Source organism: Lacerta agilis, chromosome 14 (assembly GCF_009819535.1).
Source record: "Lacerta agilis isolate rLacAgi1 chromosome 14, rLacAgi1.pri, whole genome shotgun sequence".
NCBI lineage: Eukaryota > Metazoa > Chordata > Lepidosauria > Squamata > Lacertidae > Lacerta > Lacerta agilis.
In genome coordinates this window covers 30,028,246-30,046,722 of record NC_046325.1, presented here as the reverse complement: position 1 = coordinate 30,046,722, position 18,477 = coordinate 30,028,246, and the positions used below count along the sequence as shown (strand labels likewise).

Here is an 18,477-nt window from a genome sequence, read left to right as displayed (position 1 = left end):
ATGGAAGCTCTGGGCCTTGCTGGGTTAGCAGCTACAGAGCATTCTTGTTCACTGGCAACTCTCATGCCAAGTGCTGGTCACGATCAGCAAAGAAAACAAAAATCAAGCCCTGGCTTCTGGGTGCAGCAGAGTTATATAAGACTCTATGAAGTGATCCTGCATTAAATATATACTGATGGAGTCCATTTTAAAAGAGGATGTGTGCATGGCCCTTAAAATGGCTATTGAGAATATTTTATTATGTTCATTAGCATGGATGGTGGTGCTAATCTACAAGAGAAAGAAAGCGCAAACAAAATACTGCTCCACTGAGTGCCTCAAACTAGCTGTTTTGCCTAGAGAGGCCCATGCTGGGGGGAGGGGAACGGAGTATGTTTTAAAACTTCAAAGGAAACTTAATTTACACATGCAAAGGTTTCTTTCGGAGCTTTGTCTGTTTCAAGTAATAACTCATTAAGGTGCAAAGATCTGCCCTGGTACAATGAGCCCTTGGATCATTCCAGGTCCATTAACCCGTCCTTTCCTGTTTGTGCCTTACTAGCATGGACTTGGTCTTTAAAATTTGGCCACTACAGGCAAGTGTCTCCTGACTTATACATGAGCTGTGGAAAGCAAAACCCTACAGATCAATTTGTTGAGAATGAACTGGGCATTACTTCCCTCTAGTCACACTGGTGAGGCTTCTCCCATGTACCTGGGGTCAGCCTAAGACATTTTGGTGTCCAAATGGCACATGCCACCCCATCAACAATAATTAACATGCACCAAAGCACTGGTTCACTACCAGGAACTTGTCCTGCAGGAGCTTAACTGAAACAAACCAGAGTCACCTCCTAAGTTCAGGATACTTTGCTCCCCAAAACAAAAAATATAGGCAAAACGTACTATATAAAGAGAAGATGTATCATGCCATATATATAAAGGTACAGCCTTATACTTTAATTAATTCCTACTTCATATCTCATGGTCATCATGTTAATGCAGTCCATTGCCCCACTGAGATTTCTGCGGTTGCATGTTAAGTCTCCACCTCTCTCAGGAACTTTCCCGCATTTGGTTCGCCTCCCCATTACCAGTCCTACCCCCCATCTTAGCCTCACAACAGCTCTGTGCGGCAGGTTAGGCCAAGAGATAGTGGTGGGCTCAGAATCACCCAGCCAGCTTCATGGCAGAGTAGGCATTTGAACCCACATTTCCTCATTCCCAGTCTGACATGGCGCCTAAACATTTGGAAGAATTTCCTGAGTCTGCAAGGTGTTCAGCAGTGGAACAGGTTGCCTCAGACACTGGCAATATCTCCATCATTAGTGGGTTTTTCAGCAGAGGTCTGATATCCATCTAGCAGGGATACTGTAGCTGTGAATTCACTGCATTGGTAGGGGTTGGCCTAGCCCTAGATGATCTCTGAGGTTCCTTCCAACTCTATGATTTTATGACTAAGGCACCACAGCATGCTGGCTCACTACCTTGAGGGGCTGTTCTAGGGATTACTAAGGGAATATGTGTGTGAAGCAAGTGAAACACTCAGAAAGTACTATATAAGCTATTATTATTATTATTACAACATATGGAGCATGACCTCCACCGCACACTTTATTACCCACTGAAACATTGTGAAAAGTCCATTCTGCTTCTGTGTACAGCTGGATGGTTAAGAAACATCAAGGGGAAACATACATTACATCAGTATTATGCACCTTCAATCTATATCAGGGAAACGCAATGGGAGCAACCTCTCCAAACTTCATTTTCCGTTTTGCAAGAATGTTCTCGATCCCAAAATAGCCTCTCCCTGGGTGAATCAGTAATAGCTTGGGGTTCTCTAAATTCTGCACCACACAGCTCTGCAGCAAGTTGGGGAGACTGTAGGAAACTGCAGCCTGCAACATCCCTAGACAAGCTTTCTCTTACTCATTTGCCCATTCATATCAGTGAATGTGGCACTTTACAGAATGACACATAAGAGGTCTCTGCCCCATGACACTTACAGTCTAAATTTTTGATAGAAAAAGAGGGGGGCGGGGGGAAAGGAAAGACACATTAGTTCCATTGCCTCAAAGAAAACAGTATTTGCTGTCTCTGGATAGAAACTTGAAGGAGTTCCTTTTCCATCAGCTTTGGCTCAGGGAAGGCCAAGCCTACACACCCGGGGCCAACATAGTGGCATGTCCCTTAAAAGAGGTTCCCCTTGCCCCAATGAAGCTGAACGTTGGAAAATTCAGGACAGACAAGAGAAAGGACTTCTTCACATTTCACATACTGAAATTTTGGAATTGAAAGAGAATTGGATAAATTCATGGTGGATAAGTGCTATCAATGGCTACGTTCCACCTCCACTCTTGGGGGCCGTATGTCTCTGAATAGCAGCTGCTGGGGGGATCCCAAGTGAGGAGAGTGTTGCTGCACTCAGGTCCTGCTTTGGGCAAGCTTCCCATGGGCCCTGTGAGCACAGGATGCTGGACTAGACACACCGCCCTTGTTGTTAGAACCCTGCACTCAGATGGAATAATCAGGAGGGAGATCTCAGAAATAAACAGGGTTCGTGTACACTGCACCAAGCTGGCGCCAAAACAGAATTCTGCATCCTGTATAAATGATACCAAACAAACCAGATGCACATTCTTTCTTCAGTCGTTCAGTCGTTTCCGACTCTTCGTGACCCCATGGACCAGAGCACGCCAGGCACCCCTATCCTCCACTGCCTCCCGCAGTTTGGCCAAACTCATGCCAGTCGCTTCGAGAACACTGTCCAACCATCTCATCCTCTGTTGTCCCCTTCTCCTTGTGCCCTCCATCTTTCCCAACATCAGGGTCTTTTCCAGGGAGTCTTCTCTTCTCATGAGGTGGCCAAGCTTATTTTACACAATTTATGCTGCATTCATCAGAAGAGCAATGCAGGGCACTAAAACCCTCTCCAATCCAGCCACTTAGTTTTCACCGGATGCTGTTTGCATCTTTTCCACTATCCTCACAACCTTAAGGGGTACAAACTCCACATGTGCCATTCAACATTAGAGATGTGATGGCCTTAAAAAAAAGAAGAGAAGAATAGGGGGCAACATATTCACCACCATTAAGCACTTTAGATCTGTTTACTTCAATAGGGAAATAAAAGATTTCCCACTGAAAATGGCAGGATGGTGCCACTGGAAAAGATTTTGGGACAGAAGCTAAGGGACTCAGTCAGAAGAATAAGCAGGAGGGGCCTCATCAGCTTACCATATTTGAAGTGAGTGAAGTAATACAGAATGTGGTTCCCGTGGGTGCACCTGCACCCGCAGATGTCTTCCTGGGTGTCCACAGGGTCCCCTCCCCCACCTGCTGACCATTCAGTCAAGGAATGAAAAGGGAGATTCCCAGGATGTTGAATTATCTCAACTGAATTACAGGTACATATTCTGTGCTTTTTTCCTGCACTTGCAGAGAATCTTGGCTTGCAACTTTCCACCCCACGCCAGAAATAACAAGTCTGAGTTCAATGGAGAATAGTAGTTACAATATAGAGATGGGAAGACTAAGCAAATGAATCAGTCTTGCCCAGGTAAGCAGAGCAAAGCAGAAAGAGTGCAGAGCTGACAAGTGTTAGGTATGGGTGGCCCATTTCCAGTTTCTGAACAGAAGAGAAGGTAAGGTGTTTCTTTAAAAAAGGTCACAAAAACATCTGAATCCCTAATCTAAAACAAACCCTACCTACCCAGTCCCAGCCTGTATCCTTACCAAGATAATAAATATGTCCACCTTTCATTGTTTCAACACCTTTTTGTGTTATTTTCGGTCATGCTCTGCCTCCTACTCTCTTCTATTCTGTGAAATAGCATCGTTTGTTTGTTTCTATGACTTATTGATATATTACAAAGCATCTTAATGGCAAGAAATAGAACAAAGCCCATCTCTGTCTTCTGGAGGCCTGAGGAACAATGCTGAATATTAAGCGTTCAAAGCGGTTCCCAGGCGCAATTGTAGAATTTATCATAACTATTAAGCTTGGTCAGTTTCATTATCCCTATATCAGAGATGATTGGCTGAAGCTGAGGAAGGTAGCTTGCCTGAGACTACCTGCTGAGTTTGTGGTGGGATTTTAGCCGAAGACCTGAATCCAGGGGATGGAATATATGGCTGGTGTTATATTGCGGGGGAAGAGGCATAGCGCAGTGAAAAAGCTTTAGTTTTGTATTCAGAAGGCCACAGGTTCATTCCCTGGCAGCCCATATCTGCTCCCCTAAAGTCTAATGGGAAACCTCTGCCACCAGGCTCTGAAGATTGGCCCACAGACTCCTCAGAGAACCCCAAGAAGATATCCTTGAAACTCCAGGGCCTAAAACATGGGTGGCTGACCTGCGGCCCTCCAGATCAAGACCGGCCCACCCATGAAGCCAGGTGAAGCTGCCACCTCAGGCGGCAGAAACCTCTGAGGCAACATCCCCACAAATGTCCCACTTGCCCTGTAGGGCTCCACCGCTGGTGGGGAAGAGGCACCAGCACCAATGCTAATTTCTGGCGAGATCTCATGAAATATCACGGAAATTGGCACCGACACCGGTGGCAAAGGCAGATGGTGCAGCAGCAGTGCTGGAGGCAGCACAGCAGGCAGGGAGGCACTTCCTGTTTTGCCAAAAATGGCAACACAGGACGAGATGCGCCTGCTCCAGATATTGTGACTACAATAACTCAGCTGGTTAGAGCACGGTGCTGATAATGCCAAGGTTGCATGCTTGATCTCCATATGGGACAGCTACGTTTTCCGGCAATGTAGGGGGTTGGACTGGATAATCCTCAGGGTCCCATGCCACTCTACAATTCTATGATTCTAACTCTCTTCTTCCCTAAACATTGGTCGTGCTGGCTGGGGCTGCTGGGAGCAACAGTCCAACAACATCTGGAGGGTCACATGTTGGCAAACCCCTGACTTAAGAGAAGCCAACAGCTGTAGAGGAAGGCAGTAGCCCTTTTAACTAGCCCTGTGCAGCATTCAGAGGGTGAAGCCCCTCGTCAAGCAGTACCTAGCCCAGGCTATGAAGATCTCCTAGTTGCTCCAGGGCAACTTGTATGCTGTGCCGCAGCTGCAGGACTGTGAACTGCAGTCACGGGACACACACCTAGGTCCCTCTCCAAGGTGCTGATCCAACTCCTCTGCCTTCCTGTGTGCCTGGAACCCTGGAGCTTCTCATCTGCCCTTTCCTTGGGCCATCATCACATATACATGGCCACTGAAGGACCCCGTCCCTGGTACCTCAGATGGTGGTGGAATCTGGAGAAGTGCCATAGCTCAGAATGTAAAAATAGCCACTATGCTGCTTCATTCCCTAAAGGAAACAAATTCTTTCCCTCCACACCAACATGAGATAGGCAGCCTGATTCCCTCCTCATGCCAAGAATATTCAAATGCAGCCACCCTCCCCTCCCCTCCCCCAATGGCACGCTGGCAGAATGAGAGGAGTGTGTGTCTGCTGTGTGCGTACATTGGGAGGCCAGCTTACCACAGAGGGCAGAAGGCAGCTGTGCTGTCTCTAGCAATGACTGCCCAGTACAAATCAATGTACAGCAAAGAGAAGAATCAATTCCTATAATTAAATCCTAGCTTGTTTCATTTTTATTTAGTTAGAGGACTTCTCTTTTTTTCAGCCCCTTTTGGCAGCCCTCCTCCTTGCATGGTTACAACGGGCCTCTTTGCTACAGCAAAGGTTTGGTCCGATGCCTGGTACCGCTGTTAGCTCTGCACAGTCTACGCTTGGCTACAGGGCAGCTGGCTGGAGCTGGATGCCTTCTCAGTGAGAAGCTGTGGCCGCTGGAACACTGAGCAACACTCCCTCTTTAGAGCATTGAAGAAGATGCAGCCATAAAGAGGACATTGATGGAAAATAAGCACAAAGATCAGTTCCCCTGCATCTCGCACATTTGGCTTTTCACACAGACACAGGCAAGCAAAACAAGTGGATTTTTCCAGTGGGGCTGCAGACGTTCAAGCTGTTTTTTGTGAATACTCAGTATCACAACTGGGAGGGAGGGGAGCCCCTTCAGAAAAGCAGTATGAACCAGGACATGATGAGATGCCAAGTGGACTAGTTCGAAACACGAGAAATTGCAAAAGGAAAAGAGGAATACCATGAGGGTGGGGGCACGGAAGGCATTTGCCAAAGAACCCTGAAGTTTAGGGCATGTGTGACAGGGAATCCATCCTCAGCATCCCCATGAGCCTGGATGAGTATCAGTGGGCACTTCCAGACTACTGCTATTTTTGGGTAGGACAATTATAGTGGGTTGGGAGCTCTTGCAAAAAAAAAAAAAACTTGCTTCCCAAGGCCCCCCCCAAATAGTTGACTTTTTGCAGTGAGGGGAAATTGCACAGGAAGGTGTGGGTTAACATCTGCTTTGACACAAGGTCATCTAGCCTCCCTGAAAACAAACCAGAGCAAATGCTCATTATAAATAGCCATCACTGCCTTATCTCCCTTCAAATAAAACAGGACGAATGCTCATCTGGAAATGTCCAGTATTGCGTGACCAAGTGGCCAGACCTATGGACTGAAGCAACGGTGGACAGACTTCAGTCCTGCAGGATCTTATTCGTTGTTGTTCTTTTACTTGAACCCCAAGGGTCACCAACCTGAGCCAAGTGATACAGCTAGAATTAAAATATTCAGAGCCTAGGAACCTGTCTTGAGTATCAGAACTCATAGTCCTTCCACTCAGAGTTAGCCCAAGCTTTCTACATTTCAGCAATGTAATTCAGAGTGGAAAGGGAGTCATTTTGTTACTGCTACTGTTTAGCAATTTGGAGTCAGATACCCTTGCTGAGTTACTGCAAATCAACCAGAGATCTGTCAGAAGATCCAGCTCTACCATCTGCCCAAGCCCTGGGCTAAATGACCACAGAGGAAAGGCTAGTCTGGTCATTATGACATACTGGATATCCTAGAAGAATGCCAATCTGGGAACCAGGAGGATAACAAACAACAGTGATCTGAATGGCAAAGTAGCAGGGTCACTGCTGAGAACCCCTGAAAGGACTGCTATTATTTTACCCAGTGTATACCTTGTGACTTAAGTAAAGTTAATGGGCTGAAAAGTTCAATATGCTGAATAGCTACACAGGGCACATCTGTGTGCTGTCCAATTCATCTTAATCCACTCTGAATGGAAGCCAAGCAGATTCGAGAGGTGATGAACTAGTGAGCTGTTAATAGCTCTAGAGCAGCTTCTGAAGAGTCCTTAATACATAGGAAGCTACCTTATACTTGAGTCAGACCAGTGGTCCATCTACAGACTAGTGGTTTTTCCCAGCCCTACCTGGAGACAGGCCCGTCTCATCCATTGGGGCTGGTGCCGCGGCACACCAGGGCGCAATGGCCTGGAGGGCGCCTCCGCCCTCCAGCCCCGCTGGCAATGCCTGCCGGCAGCGCCCTCCGACTCTGGCTGCCCGGCAGAACACAGGAGAGAGGCCGCCCTCTCCTCCCGTCCCGGAAGCGCTGGAAGGGCGCGCAGAGCCCCGCGCCGCTCCAGCGTCACGCCCCTCATCCCCCGCTCGCCCACCCCCCCTCCCAAGGGGCGGCAAGCATGGGAGGGAGGCGGTGGAGAGGCGGCATGGCGGGGGCGCCGGAGGGATAGCCGCACCAGGGCGGCCGATCTCCTTAAGACGGCCCTGCCTGGAGATGCCAGGGCTTGAACCTGTGACCTTCTGCCAAAGAGATATGAACCTTCCCCAAAGGCAGAACAATGTAGTGTGGAAAGGAAGCAGAAGTGAGTGTTGCAATATGAGTCTCTCTGTGTCGGAGAGTAAGAAAGGGACCCCAAAGTTTAGTTGCTGGTGGATGGGCCACACATTAGGACTTGGCTCTGCAGCCCACCCCAGTTTTGATTCCTTAGACCTGTGTCAGCAATGCCGACTCTTTTCTCTGTACCCTTTTCAACACCTCCACTGCTTCCCCCCTATTTCTAGCAGTTGCTAGGCAACTGCAGGCTGTCCTCCCTGACCATCTCCAAGTCAATCTCCAGCCCTCAGGCCCCAGCACACAGGACAAAAATAATCCATCAATTCAAAGGCATGGGCCAGCAGTCCTCTGCTACTACTCCATCTCCCTAGTCCTCCATCCCCTGCTTCCTACATGCCCCTATTTCCCATGAAAATAAAGACTTCAGACTTTGGGGTGGGGGGTTATGTATTTAAGAGTCAAACTGATCTAATTCGGCATTCAGCTAGGTGCCATAACAAACGTCACAAGCAATCCAGAAATTGATGGCAGCAGAGCTGGTGTTTCAGAGTGGCTATGAACTGAGTGCTCCTAGTTCAAATCTCACTTCAAGACCGAACTCAACAGTTCAGGTGTGAGAAACCTTTAGCCCTCAGGTTGTTGCCATTACAGTATTGGCCATGCTTGCTGGGGTTGATGGGAGTTGTAGTTTGACAGCATCGGAAGGGCCAAACTTTCCCCACGGCTGCAATATGCGGTCTTCGGCAAGCCACTCACGCTGAGCCCCAGTCCCTTCCCCTTCTGTAACATGGGTTGCCTACACAGGGTTATTGTTAAGGAATACTGAGATAAAGCTTTGAGTGCTAAGGAAATAAGAAATATAAATATACCTCTCCAGCGGGGTGGGGGGAGACAGAAGCAAGTGCAAGTGGGACTTGCAACAAAATGTAGTGGTATGGATTGCTGCTCTACAGGGCTCCAGCCACTCAAATGCATTCCCTGCTCCCATTTTCCCATCTCCTCCTCATCCGCAGTCTTTGATGCCCACTGAGCATGCTCAGTCATCATTGAGCTGTTTTGCAGGGGGCGTCCCCCTAAAGTTTCTTTTCCCGCTAAATATATTTTGTACTTTTGCAAGCCTTTGGGAATCTCCCGAGTATGCTAATACCCCCCACCCCCTCCTGTGTGGTGCTGTTTCGGCTACATAAGCAAGGGCACTCGTGGTTTGAGAACATCGGAAATCGAAAGAATCATAAATACCAAGCATTATTATTTTCCCAGTAACTGTGCATGAAATTCAACAGCGGTGGTGGGGCATTTGGGAAGGAATAGGGAGTGCCTTCCCTCTTGCCTTCCCCTCAACCCACCCACTTGCTTCTTTCGCCCTTCCCCACTTAACCCCACACACTCCTGCCATCACAGCTCCTCGACCTGTTTCAGCTCCTCCCTCCTTGCTGGGCCCCACTACCAACTTTTACTGCTAATTTACCTCACTCCCCCTCCAGTGCTGCTGGCTCCAGTCTTTTTTTGAGGTGGTATGACAATCTTCCATCCCAACACTGTGAGTGCTTGACCAGGAAGGCTGTGCCTTGCTGTGTTGCTGGGCAGCCTAACAGGGCATGATTTTCTGAGGGTGAAGTCATCCAGAGCACTACATGCTCCATTCAGACCCATCCTAAAGTGAGTTCCTGAGATGGACATGGGCAACACATATCATACCACTCTTTCAACCCAAGAACTGGCCTTGTTTCCCCTAGTTCTGTTTCCCTATACAGTACCTTTCAGTACTCCCGTTTTCCTCTCCCTAAAACATGACAAAGAGATGGGATTTTGGGCACTGTCTATTATTGACCCCAGTCCCTAGATTCTGGCTGAACGAAGTAACTTGGCCCTGAAGCAGAATGCTCCACTGCTGTCTATCATGGTTTGTAAATACTAGGGAGACTATTCCTCCTGTTCCTTGATTTGAGAAGTGGCTTATTCTATTATTACTCTATGATGGCCATCAAAACACACCATAGCAAAGAGTTTCACAGATTATATACATGTGGAGTTAAGAAGTTTTTCCTTTTTGTTCCAATGATGAAGGAAGGAGCATATCTTGTTTTCTCCTGCTCTGGAGGATAGGACCTGAACCCATGCCTTCGTTACAAGAAAGGAGATTCCTAGTAAACATCAGGAAGACCTTTCTGATGAGAGGAGCCGTTCCATGGTGGAACGGGCTCCCTTGGAAGGTGGTGGTTTTAAAGCAGAGGTTGGGTGGCCATCTGCCAAGGATGCTTGGATTGAGATTCCTGCCTTGCAGGGGGTGAGACTAGATGACCCTTGGGGTTACCTTCCAACTCTTACCATTCCATGGTTCTATATTTTTAAAATGCTGTGTCTTTCTCTGGTGAGCCTAGTCTCTGCCCTGCTGACTCCTTTAAGCTCCCCAACTCACACACCCTTTGAAACTCTTCCTTCCTTGCCCTGTGTCACTCTGTCCTCCTCAGCAATCTGATTCTAAACAAAGGGGAAAGTTCCAAACCTCTCTATTGTATTGTACGAGCCAAGCAGTTGCTTGTGTACCTAAGCACGGCATCTATTTTATTTTTTGATTAAACAATGTTGCAGCACTTCTATGAATGTAAAATGCCAGTTTTTTGCTTAGAAATATCTTTCTTTGCCCACCACCAAACACTGAGAATCCCACAAACCTCAGATTTACTCATCTTTTTCAGTAGCTTTATTATCAGCACATACATTTTGATTTTCAAATCTCCTACTGCCAGCAGATCAAGGCCAGGCACTGGGGCCTGGAGTAGAGGGGCAGGTGAGGACGGGGGGGGGGGGGACACAGAGAACTTTTCAGAACTGGGCAACTCCTGCCTTACAGGCTAGATCACACATACCTGTTGGGGGGGAAATCCATCTGTTGCTCTTTCAAGGATAACATACAAAAGAAACACAAAGGGCTGCTGCTTCTCCAAACCCTTAAGCAAATCTCTCTTGCCTTTTAGAATTTCCACTTCCCCCAAGGTTTCTTTTTGCTGCTGCAAATGAATTAAAATGCATGCACCTATGCATGTCTTATCTGTACTCTCTTATCAGTACCTGTATTGGATTTGAAAACACTTTTATATATTATTTTTTTTAAAAAAATTGTAAATGCAATCGTCTTTATGTTTTGTTCTATTGTGAAATTGCCTAGAGACGCTTCAAACAAAGTAACTAATGAATTAAATTATTGTTGTTATTAATGATAATGTCTTATCATATGGCAAGTGGAATAGCAATAGCACATTAAATGATCTAAAACTTGAGTGTTATCCTATTCATGTTTAATTTCACTCCCTTCTTTTTAAAACTGTATCGGTGCCAGGAGGGAGGCAGGTGAAGATAAGAAGATTCCTGCCCTGTGTGTCCCCATGAAATGCAGGAGGGGTGGGGGTTTCACCCCTCGAGGGAGCTTTTTTTAAAAAAAAAATATTTTTATTAAAGATTTTCTCGATTTACAAAGGTAATGCAATGCCTCTCTCGTATTTTTCCATATAACATTTTTACAAATCGGTTGTTATTGTTGAGACATTAGGAAGAGAAGGGGGAGAGAGGTGGGTGGGGTGGGGAGATGGGGAGGGAGCTTTTAAGCTGCTTTTGTGCACTTCTTGCACTTCTTGCAAAAGTCAAGGCAGAGGCTCCCTCTTCAAGACATCTGCATAGCTAAGGTAAGATGCCCCTGGAATTCTGGCAACCTCAGGCCATTATGTAGTTGCCTCCGTGGCTAAGCCAGCTGTAACCACAACATGAACCATCTCTCCGTTTCCTTACTCTTCCCATCAGAGACCGGTCTCCCACCATAAGACTCTTCTCTTCCAGACCCCCTTGTGAACCTCAAGTGGACACCAAACTCGATCACAAGCTCTTCCCTTGAAAGAGGCTGGCATACGGTAGCTGGCCAAGTGGGGTGAGGGTGAAGAGAGAGAAAGAACTTTGCTAGGTGATTTAAAAAAAAAAAAAAGAATTGCACATATCTAAGATGCCTCCAACACGTACATGTGCGTGCACAACATCTCCCGGGAAACGTGCTTCTTAACCATCCGTCATGCATGTCCCCACACAAGCATCCTATGTTCTGCATCACAAAGGTGAGAGAGAGAGAGAGAGAGAGAGAGAGAGAGAGAGAGAAATCAATGCATTCTTTTCCATTCTCCCATCTCATATCCCTGATGTGGCTTTCTTTTATTTATTTTGGTCCAGCACGGATGCTAAGAGAAGGAAGCAAAGAATCCCCAAGTTGGAGATGCAACCTGAAATCCAAAGTGTCTTCCACTCTGCAATCACACTCAAGCTACTGAGAAGAAGATGAAGAAGAAGAAGAAGAAGAAGAAGAAGAAGAAGAAGAAGAAGAAGAAAACCCCCATCAATTGTCTCTCTTCTTCACATCTTTTCTCTTTCTTTCTCTCAGTTACTTTCTCTCCCCCAGTCCCTACTGCCTTCCTGAGTTAACAAAGCAGCCAGCAACAACCTTAATCTCCAGCAGGGGAGAAATAATAATAATAATAATAATAATAATAATAATAATAAGGTGGTTTGTGTGCGGGGAGGGGGAGAAACAGCAGTGCAACAAACTGAAAGCAGGCACATCTTTATGTACCTTTTCATGCCAGGTGGCGGGGGGGGGGGAGGTAACAAAGGGGCTCTTCTACCTATCAATATGTGCTGCCTGTCCACCCTCCCCCCTCCATTTTCAGCAATATTTCTAGGGCAGCAGATTCGGTAGCTAGTTAATCTCCCCGGAGCTCAGCAGCCTTGACAACAATGGGGTGGGGAAATATACAGACCCAAAGAAAGCACTGGCCGCACAACTGCTCCGTGTTTATACATTAAGATCTCTCCCCCAGCACACACACCCTACCACCCACTTAAGTGGCAGATTTGATAGAATCCTACCTTGCCTCCCCAACCACAAGGGGCAGGGGGGAGCTTCTGTCACCCCGCCACACACCCCTTTTTCCCCTTTACAAAAAATGATAACACCACCACAACCATGTCCATTCCCTGCGTTTCGATTCCAAGCAAAATGCCGACACCTCCGGCTATAACGGCACGACCAGAGCGGCAGGAGCATCGTTATGGTACCAGCGGGGTTTGGGAAAGAGAAAGGGAGGGTTGAGGAAAAAAAAAAAAACACCAATAAAAAAAATACCTGCTACTTAAGAATGGATGAACATTGACATGCCTTGAGACGGTGTATTTCCCATTGTTGTCTCGGCTTTGTTCCTCTGCCTCCGTCTGCCTTGCCTGTCAGTCACTCTGCCTCTCTCTCTCTCTCTCTTTCTTTCTCTCTGTCTCTCGCGGACTCGCTCAGGCCCAGCCAACCATCAGAGCTCGGTGGCAGAAGTGCAACAAGAGAGCGCGGGTGAGTGTGTGTGTGTGTGTGTGTGTGTGTGAGTGTGTGCGCGCACGCCTTGGCGATAGTACAAAGGAACAGAATGGGCAAAACACATTAGCTCATGATAGATTAATGTGCTGGGGGGAGACACATACTCTCTCTCTCCCCCCTTCTCCCCCTCTTAAAGGCCCCTACCTTTTATTCAGAGATGGGTGTCTAGCACAAACGCCAGGAGGATATCACGGTGGTAATAAGAATACAAGGGTGGTGCATAATTACTGGCATATGCTGCCAGGTCCGGTGGAGGCAGCTGAACCTGTGTGGCCACAATGCAAAGCCAAATCCATGGCCTCTCTCTCTCTGTCTCTCTCTCTGTCTCTCTCTCTCTGCATAAGCTGGGTTCCACAGATAAACATATAGACAGGGTAACCCTAGAACTGCTTCAACCATGAACCTTCATGTAGTAAAGTTGTTCACAGGCATGTTCTGTGAAAACACATTTGACAGAAAAAGAGTACTGGGGCTGGGAGGGCAGCAACTTGCCAAAGGATATGACACAATTCGAGTCCAGTGGCCTCCCAATCCCCGGCCACTTTATCCTCTGGCCACGAATGTATGCCACTGGTCAGTAGGTAAAGATATGGGACTCAGAAGGGCAATGGACTCTAGTTTGTCTGTATACAGAGTGCTTTGAAATGCATATGTTTGTTTGTTTGCTTGCTTGCTTGCTTGCTTACTCCTCATGGACAACCCTTATGTTGGCCGCAGTGGAAATAGAGCAGTCTGCGCAAACCATATCTATGGCTGCCTGGAGATAGGAGCCTGGGCATTGTCATGTTCCAAGCCCTACCCTGCAGGGTTGTTGAGAAGGCAGAATGATGTAAATAGTGCAAAATGTTACTTGAAAGATCCATTTGAAACAGAGAGGGTGGAAGAGAAATCAGTGGACGCTCTACGATCTGCGGCCGTCACTCACAGTGCCCCCATCCCCACCCCCATCTCCAGATGGAAATTGATATTGATTTCACTGGAAGGGACAATTTCATCAGAAAAGAAAATTGGAAGGGGTGATGGGGGTAGGAGGAGGAGATGGAAGAATAAGCTCAATGCAGTTTCTTTGTTGCAATCATTTCCCCCAGACAACGTGGCAGCTGTCAATCATGCCTTAGCCACTCTCAGTCCATTGTTTGGCAATTCAGCGTTCTTTTCACAGAACTATCAGCAAGGCAGCAGCAAGTTTGGATCTAGTTTTCTAGCCTGGGATCTGGTCACTCTCCACCCCACCCCCAACCCGGCTTGCAAGAGTATCTCTGAATTTTTATTTTTAGAAACGCTTCTAGTCCTCATGCTTGCCCGAAATCTGCAAACGCAAACATTTGTAGTGAGTTAAGGAGGGTTCGAAAGCACGTCAAGTGCAAGTAGATAAATAGGTACCGCTCCAGCGGGAAGGTAAACGCCATTTCCGTGCACTGCTCGGGTTTCACCAGAAGCAGCTTAGTCATGCTGGCCACATGACCCGGAAGCTGTACGCCAGCTCCCTCAGCCAATAAAGCGAGATGAGCGCCGCAACCCGAGAGTCGTCCGTGACTGGACCTAACGGTCAGGGGTCCCTTTACCTTTAAGGAGGGTGAAGAGCACCAAAGAATTATAAGAGCTAGCTGAAGATTTTCTAAAACAAGAGAGTCCATCACAAACAGCAAACAGACAGTTCACATAGGTTATCTGCAACAAGGCATTTATTTTAGAAGTACTCTTTTATGTGCAATTCCTTGGTCGCTTCATGCCTATGAATATGGGTGCCTATTGGATTGCATCATGTGAGGCAATTGGTAGGGAGCATGCTGAAGTGCTGCGGAAGACAGCACTTTGTTTGCACCCTACCGACTGGAGGAGATTGTTAAATGAACAGAAGGCGCTATCATACTGTGTTCCCGGCTGGAGGGAAGCTCGTTTTCTTTTGGCAACATTATGTGGGATAATTAATCCCGGGCTTAAAGTGAATATAAGCAGGCTTTCTGTGTCTGCAACTTGCCACTGTAGTAACCTGGTACTACAAAGCACACGAACAGGTTCACCCCATACAGAGGTTTGTTTATAAAATGCAATACCATCATTCCTTCATAGCAACCCTGAAAGGTAGGGCACCATTCTGATAATTTTAGAAGGGGGAGAATGAAGGCTGAGAGAGGAAGAGGATGGCCTGCTAGACACCATTGGACTTAACTGGTCATACTTCCAGGTAAACTTACATAAGATTGCACTGTTAGAAGGCATTTACTGGGCTGATGGATAAGCAGGGAACTAAACCCAAGTCAGAAACCAATCATTTTGTCTGTTATTCCATGTCAATCTCAAAATAAATGAAGAAGGAAAGGTTTATCAAAGTCTTGACAAATCCTTACCAGAAATGCCATCTTTTTCAGGCTGTGTACACACCACAGACATGACTTCCCCAAAAGAAACCTGGGAACTCTAGTATGCCCCTCATGTAACTGCAATTCCCAGCACCCTTAAACGACAGTTCCCAGTTTAACCCAGAAAACATTAAGCAAGGCCTACAAGCTTAGAGCCTACTGCTGTCAAAGCTATGGCCTGCCATTTGTATGCAGCATGCCAGTCAGGTGTTTGTTATTTATTTTGAATAACAAGTGTTTATACTCCACCTTTCCCTTTATAAACTAATTTTCAAGGCAGCTTAGAAGAAAATTCATAAAACAATGAAACCACGAACAGTAATAAAACAGCAGCGCAAGACTAAAAGCAGCCGCCATAAAGAGACATAAAAGGTGCACTATTGTTAATTAAAAGCTGGGGAGAAGCAAGGTAGTCTTGGCATGGCATCGGAATACAAGGCTGATTTAACAACTTGTCTAATAGCCGGAGGCTGTGATCATGAACTCTGGCAGAAAAGGGACAGAGCATTGCCCATCTCCTCTGCCTTTCCACTCGGTTCCATGCTAGCCACAACAGAAGGGAATGGCAAAGAGTAGGTGGAGCAATCTGTCCTTCCTTAACCAACCCACTGCGTAGGAGTCCTTTTTCTTTATTTCATTTTCTTACTAGTCTAAGAAGCCAGCAGCTTGAGTTTCATTGCCGGCCAAGGAAGATGGGGCTTCCCCCTCTGCGGCCAGCATGGAATCACAGGTTATTAGCCCCTCAGCAGGCAAGCAAACATTTTTGCATGTTATTAACTTCAGTGGGCTTGTTACAAGGCTGATCTAAAGGGCAAAAAGGCTGGCCTACCAGGAGCTCAGTGGACCCCTTAATTTTGCAGCACCAGCTTTGTAGAGTGCCATAGGCAGCCAGGAGGCCTTGAGTTTAACAGGCCTGCCCCCAAATGCGTGTGCGATGCAACATGAGACGCTGTTGACTCTTCCATATCCCATCACCTTGCACAAGATCAAATGCTCTTGTAGGAATGCCCTTGTTTATTCAACAAGGGTGCACAGAGAGACATTCATAGTGAATGTTCCATTGGGGACTCGCCAAGGCCAGAGCCTGAGCATCTTCTAAGTAGGGCTGCATGCATTTAGGATCCTTAACAAGGCTCTGGGGCCTTTAAGCCACATTGGTTGGTTGGGAAGCATGGAGAGGACAGTATAGAAGCCAAAGGCAAGTGAAGCTGAACAGGATTCTCGATTGAAAAGGGACCGGGGGTTCTGTGCTCAGTATAGCTCCTTCTCCTGATTAGCAGCAGAATAAGAAAATGCATGATACACAGAATTCAGCTTTTCTTACGGGAGAATGTTCTTGCTGATTCCCCCCTCCCCTTTTCTCTCTGTCCTTTAGCACAAAATACAGCCTTGCTTATGTCCCATCCCACTAAGATCAAACATCCTCTTAGCAACAGCAGCTATGCGCTACTTTCAGGACTGCCAAGGACACATGGAGGGGCTTTCTGCCTGACTGTCATGAAGTAATAAAACTCTCCCCCACCCCCCAGAAACTGTTACTGAACATTCTTTTTTTCTTTTTGAAGCTCACCCCATAGGCTGATGTTTGGGGTCTGGGTATAACTCCAATGAAGTAATAATAGGCTTCCCCCCCCCCCAATCTGCTATTATTTTTAAGGTTTATGTGGGATTGGCTTTTAACGGGATAGTTTACATTTGCTTTTTAAATCCATTATTGCCTGCCTTTAACCTTTTGGAGGGGAACAAGCGTAATAATAAGAACAACCACCCTAAATGATTATGAAACACACACTTCTATTGTGCTCTTGAGTGTTCAGAGATTGTTCATGCATTACCTTTGTTGCAATCCTTAAAACAACCCAATAAGACAGGTGAGTATTATTATCCCCATACTGCAGATGGGGTGTGTGGAGGCTGAAAAAATATCGGGCATCCCGAGTCTGCCTAGGCAACATACGAACCAGGGGCTGCCTGATTCATATCTCAGTCTCTTAGCGACTACAAAGCACCAGAAAGAAATTCAAAGAGAAAGTTCTCAAATGCCTATTTGAAAGAACAGCGACAACACATTAGCTCCACCTATCCACCAAGCCCTTTATTTTAAAAGGGCAGGTCGTTGTTTCTGAACTGCAAAGTTCAAACAGATCTGGGAGAAGTGACAGCCCGGCTCCACAGCATTTTTCTCAAGGTAAGATATGGAAATACAGCACAGGTGCCTCTTGCCACCGCCACTCATTTTCACATGAATTATACCTCTTCCATCCTTTGCACCTCTTCGCCGCTCCAAGCCATGCACTACTAAGCAAAACTGGTTACTCACCTCACGAAAGGGACAGCCAAGGTAACGCAGGCTGGCGCTGGGCTCCGCTTTGAAGTCCTGGTGAGCAGAAAGGAGGCCTGGAAAACCGGGGTGCCTTTGTCTTCTTTTTCCCCTCCCGGCATTTGGTACCTGTAATTTTAGGAGCACGTTGAGACAGGTACATACGGCGTTTGCTCTTCTTGGGGCTTCCAAGGAGATCAGGTATCCACCTCTGGGAAAAGCACACCGCGAGAATGAATTAGAGAGAGGGGGGTGGGGAGGAGGCTGATTGGTGTGGGGAGGTCTTCCCTAGAGGAAGCTTCTCCATCACTAGAAATCAGGTGTGTCTCTGGGTGGAGGTGCTTGGAACTCCCACTGCTACTCTCCCCACTCCCCGCCCACCCTCCCTCACACAAACACACTTGTTTTAAGAACAAGCAAAGTGAAAAGGAAATAAATCAATGAATAATTGAAAAGATGACCATTGATCTTTTTACATCCTGGCTGTCTAGACCTGGCTGGCACACACAGAAAGAGAGAGGGGGTTGGCAGAGAAAGGGATTACTTCTAAAAGGTTTGTTCCAGGTCCTCAGCAAGGAAACGTTCGCAAAAAGGGGGCATATTTTAGACACCAGAAGAATCGGCCAATTGAATCAGCCTCCTCCATTCCACCAAGATCACATCCCTCTTATTGCCAAGACTTCC

The 18,477-nt window shown here is 46.9% G+C and overlaps 1 protein-coding gene across 8 annotated transcripts in view; it reads right to left on the bottom strand.

Annotated features, from left to right (window-relative positions):
• SRCIN1 (SRC kinase signaling inhibitor 1) overlaps positions 1-18,477 on the bottom strand; it is a 308,760-nt gene that overhangs the window by 240,076 nt on the left and 50,207 nt on the right. For 2 of the 8 annotated variants that reach the window (XM_033169397.1, XM_033169396.1), the window contains exon 1: positions 12,907-13,256. In XM_033169397.1, coding sequence (XP_033025288.1) covers positions 12,907-12,928 — 22 coding nt within the window. In that variant the 5' untranslated portion in view covers positions 12,929-13,256. Of the gene's footprint in view, positions 1-12,873; positions 13,257-17,793; positions 18,005-18,477 lie in introns of those variants that run through there. The other 6 variants (XM_033169393.1, XM_033169392.1, XM_033169390.1 and 3 more) reach the window with 4 other exon arrangements.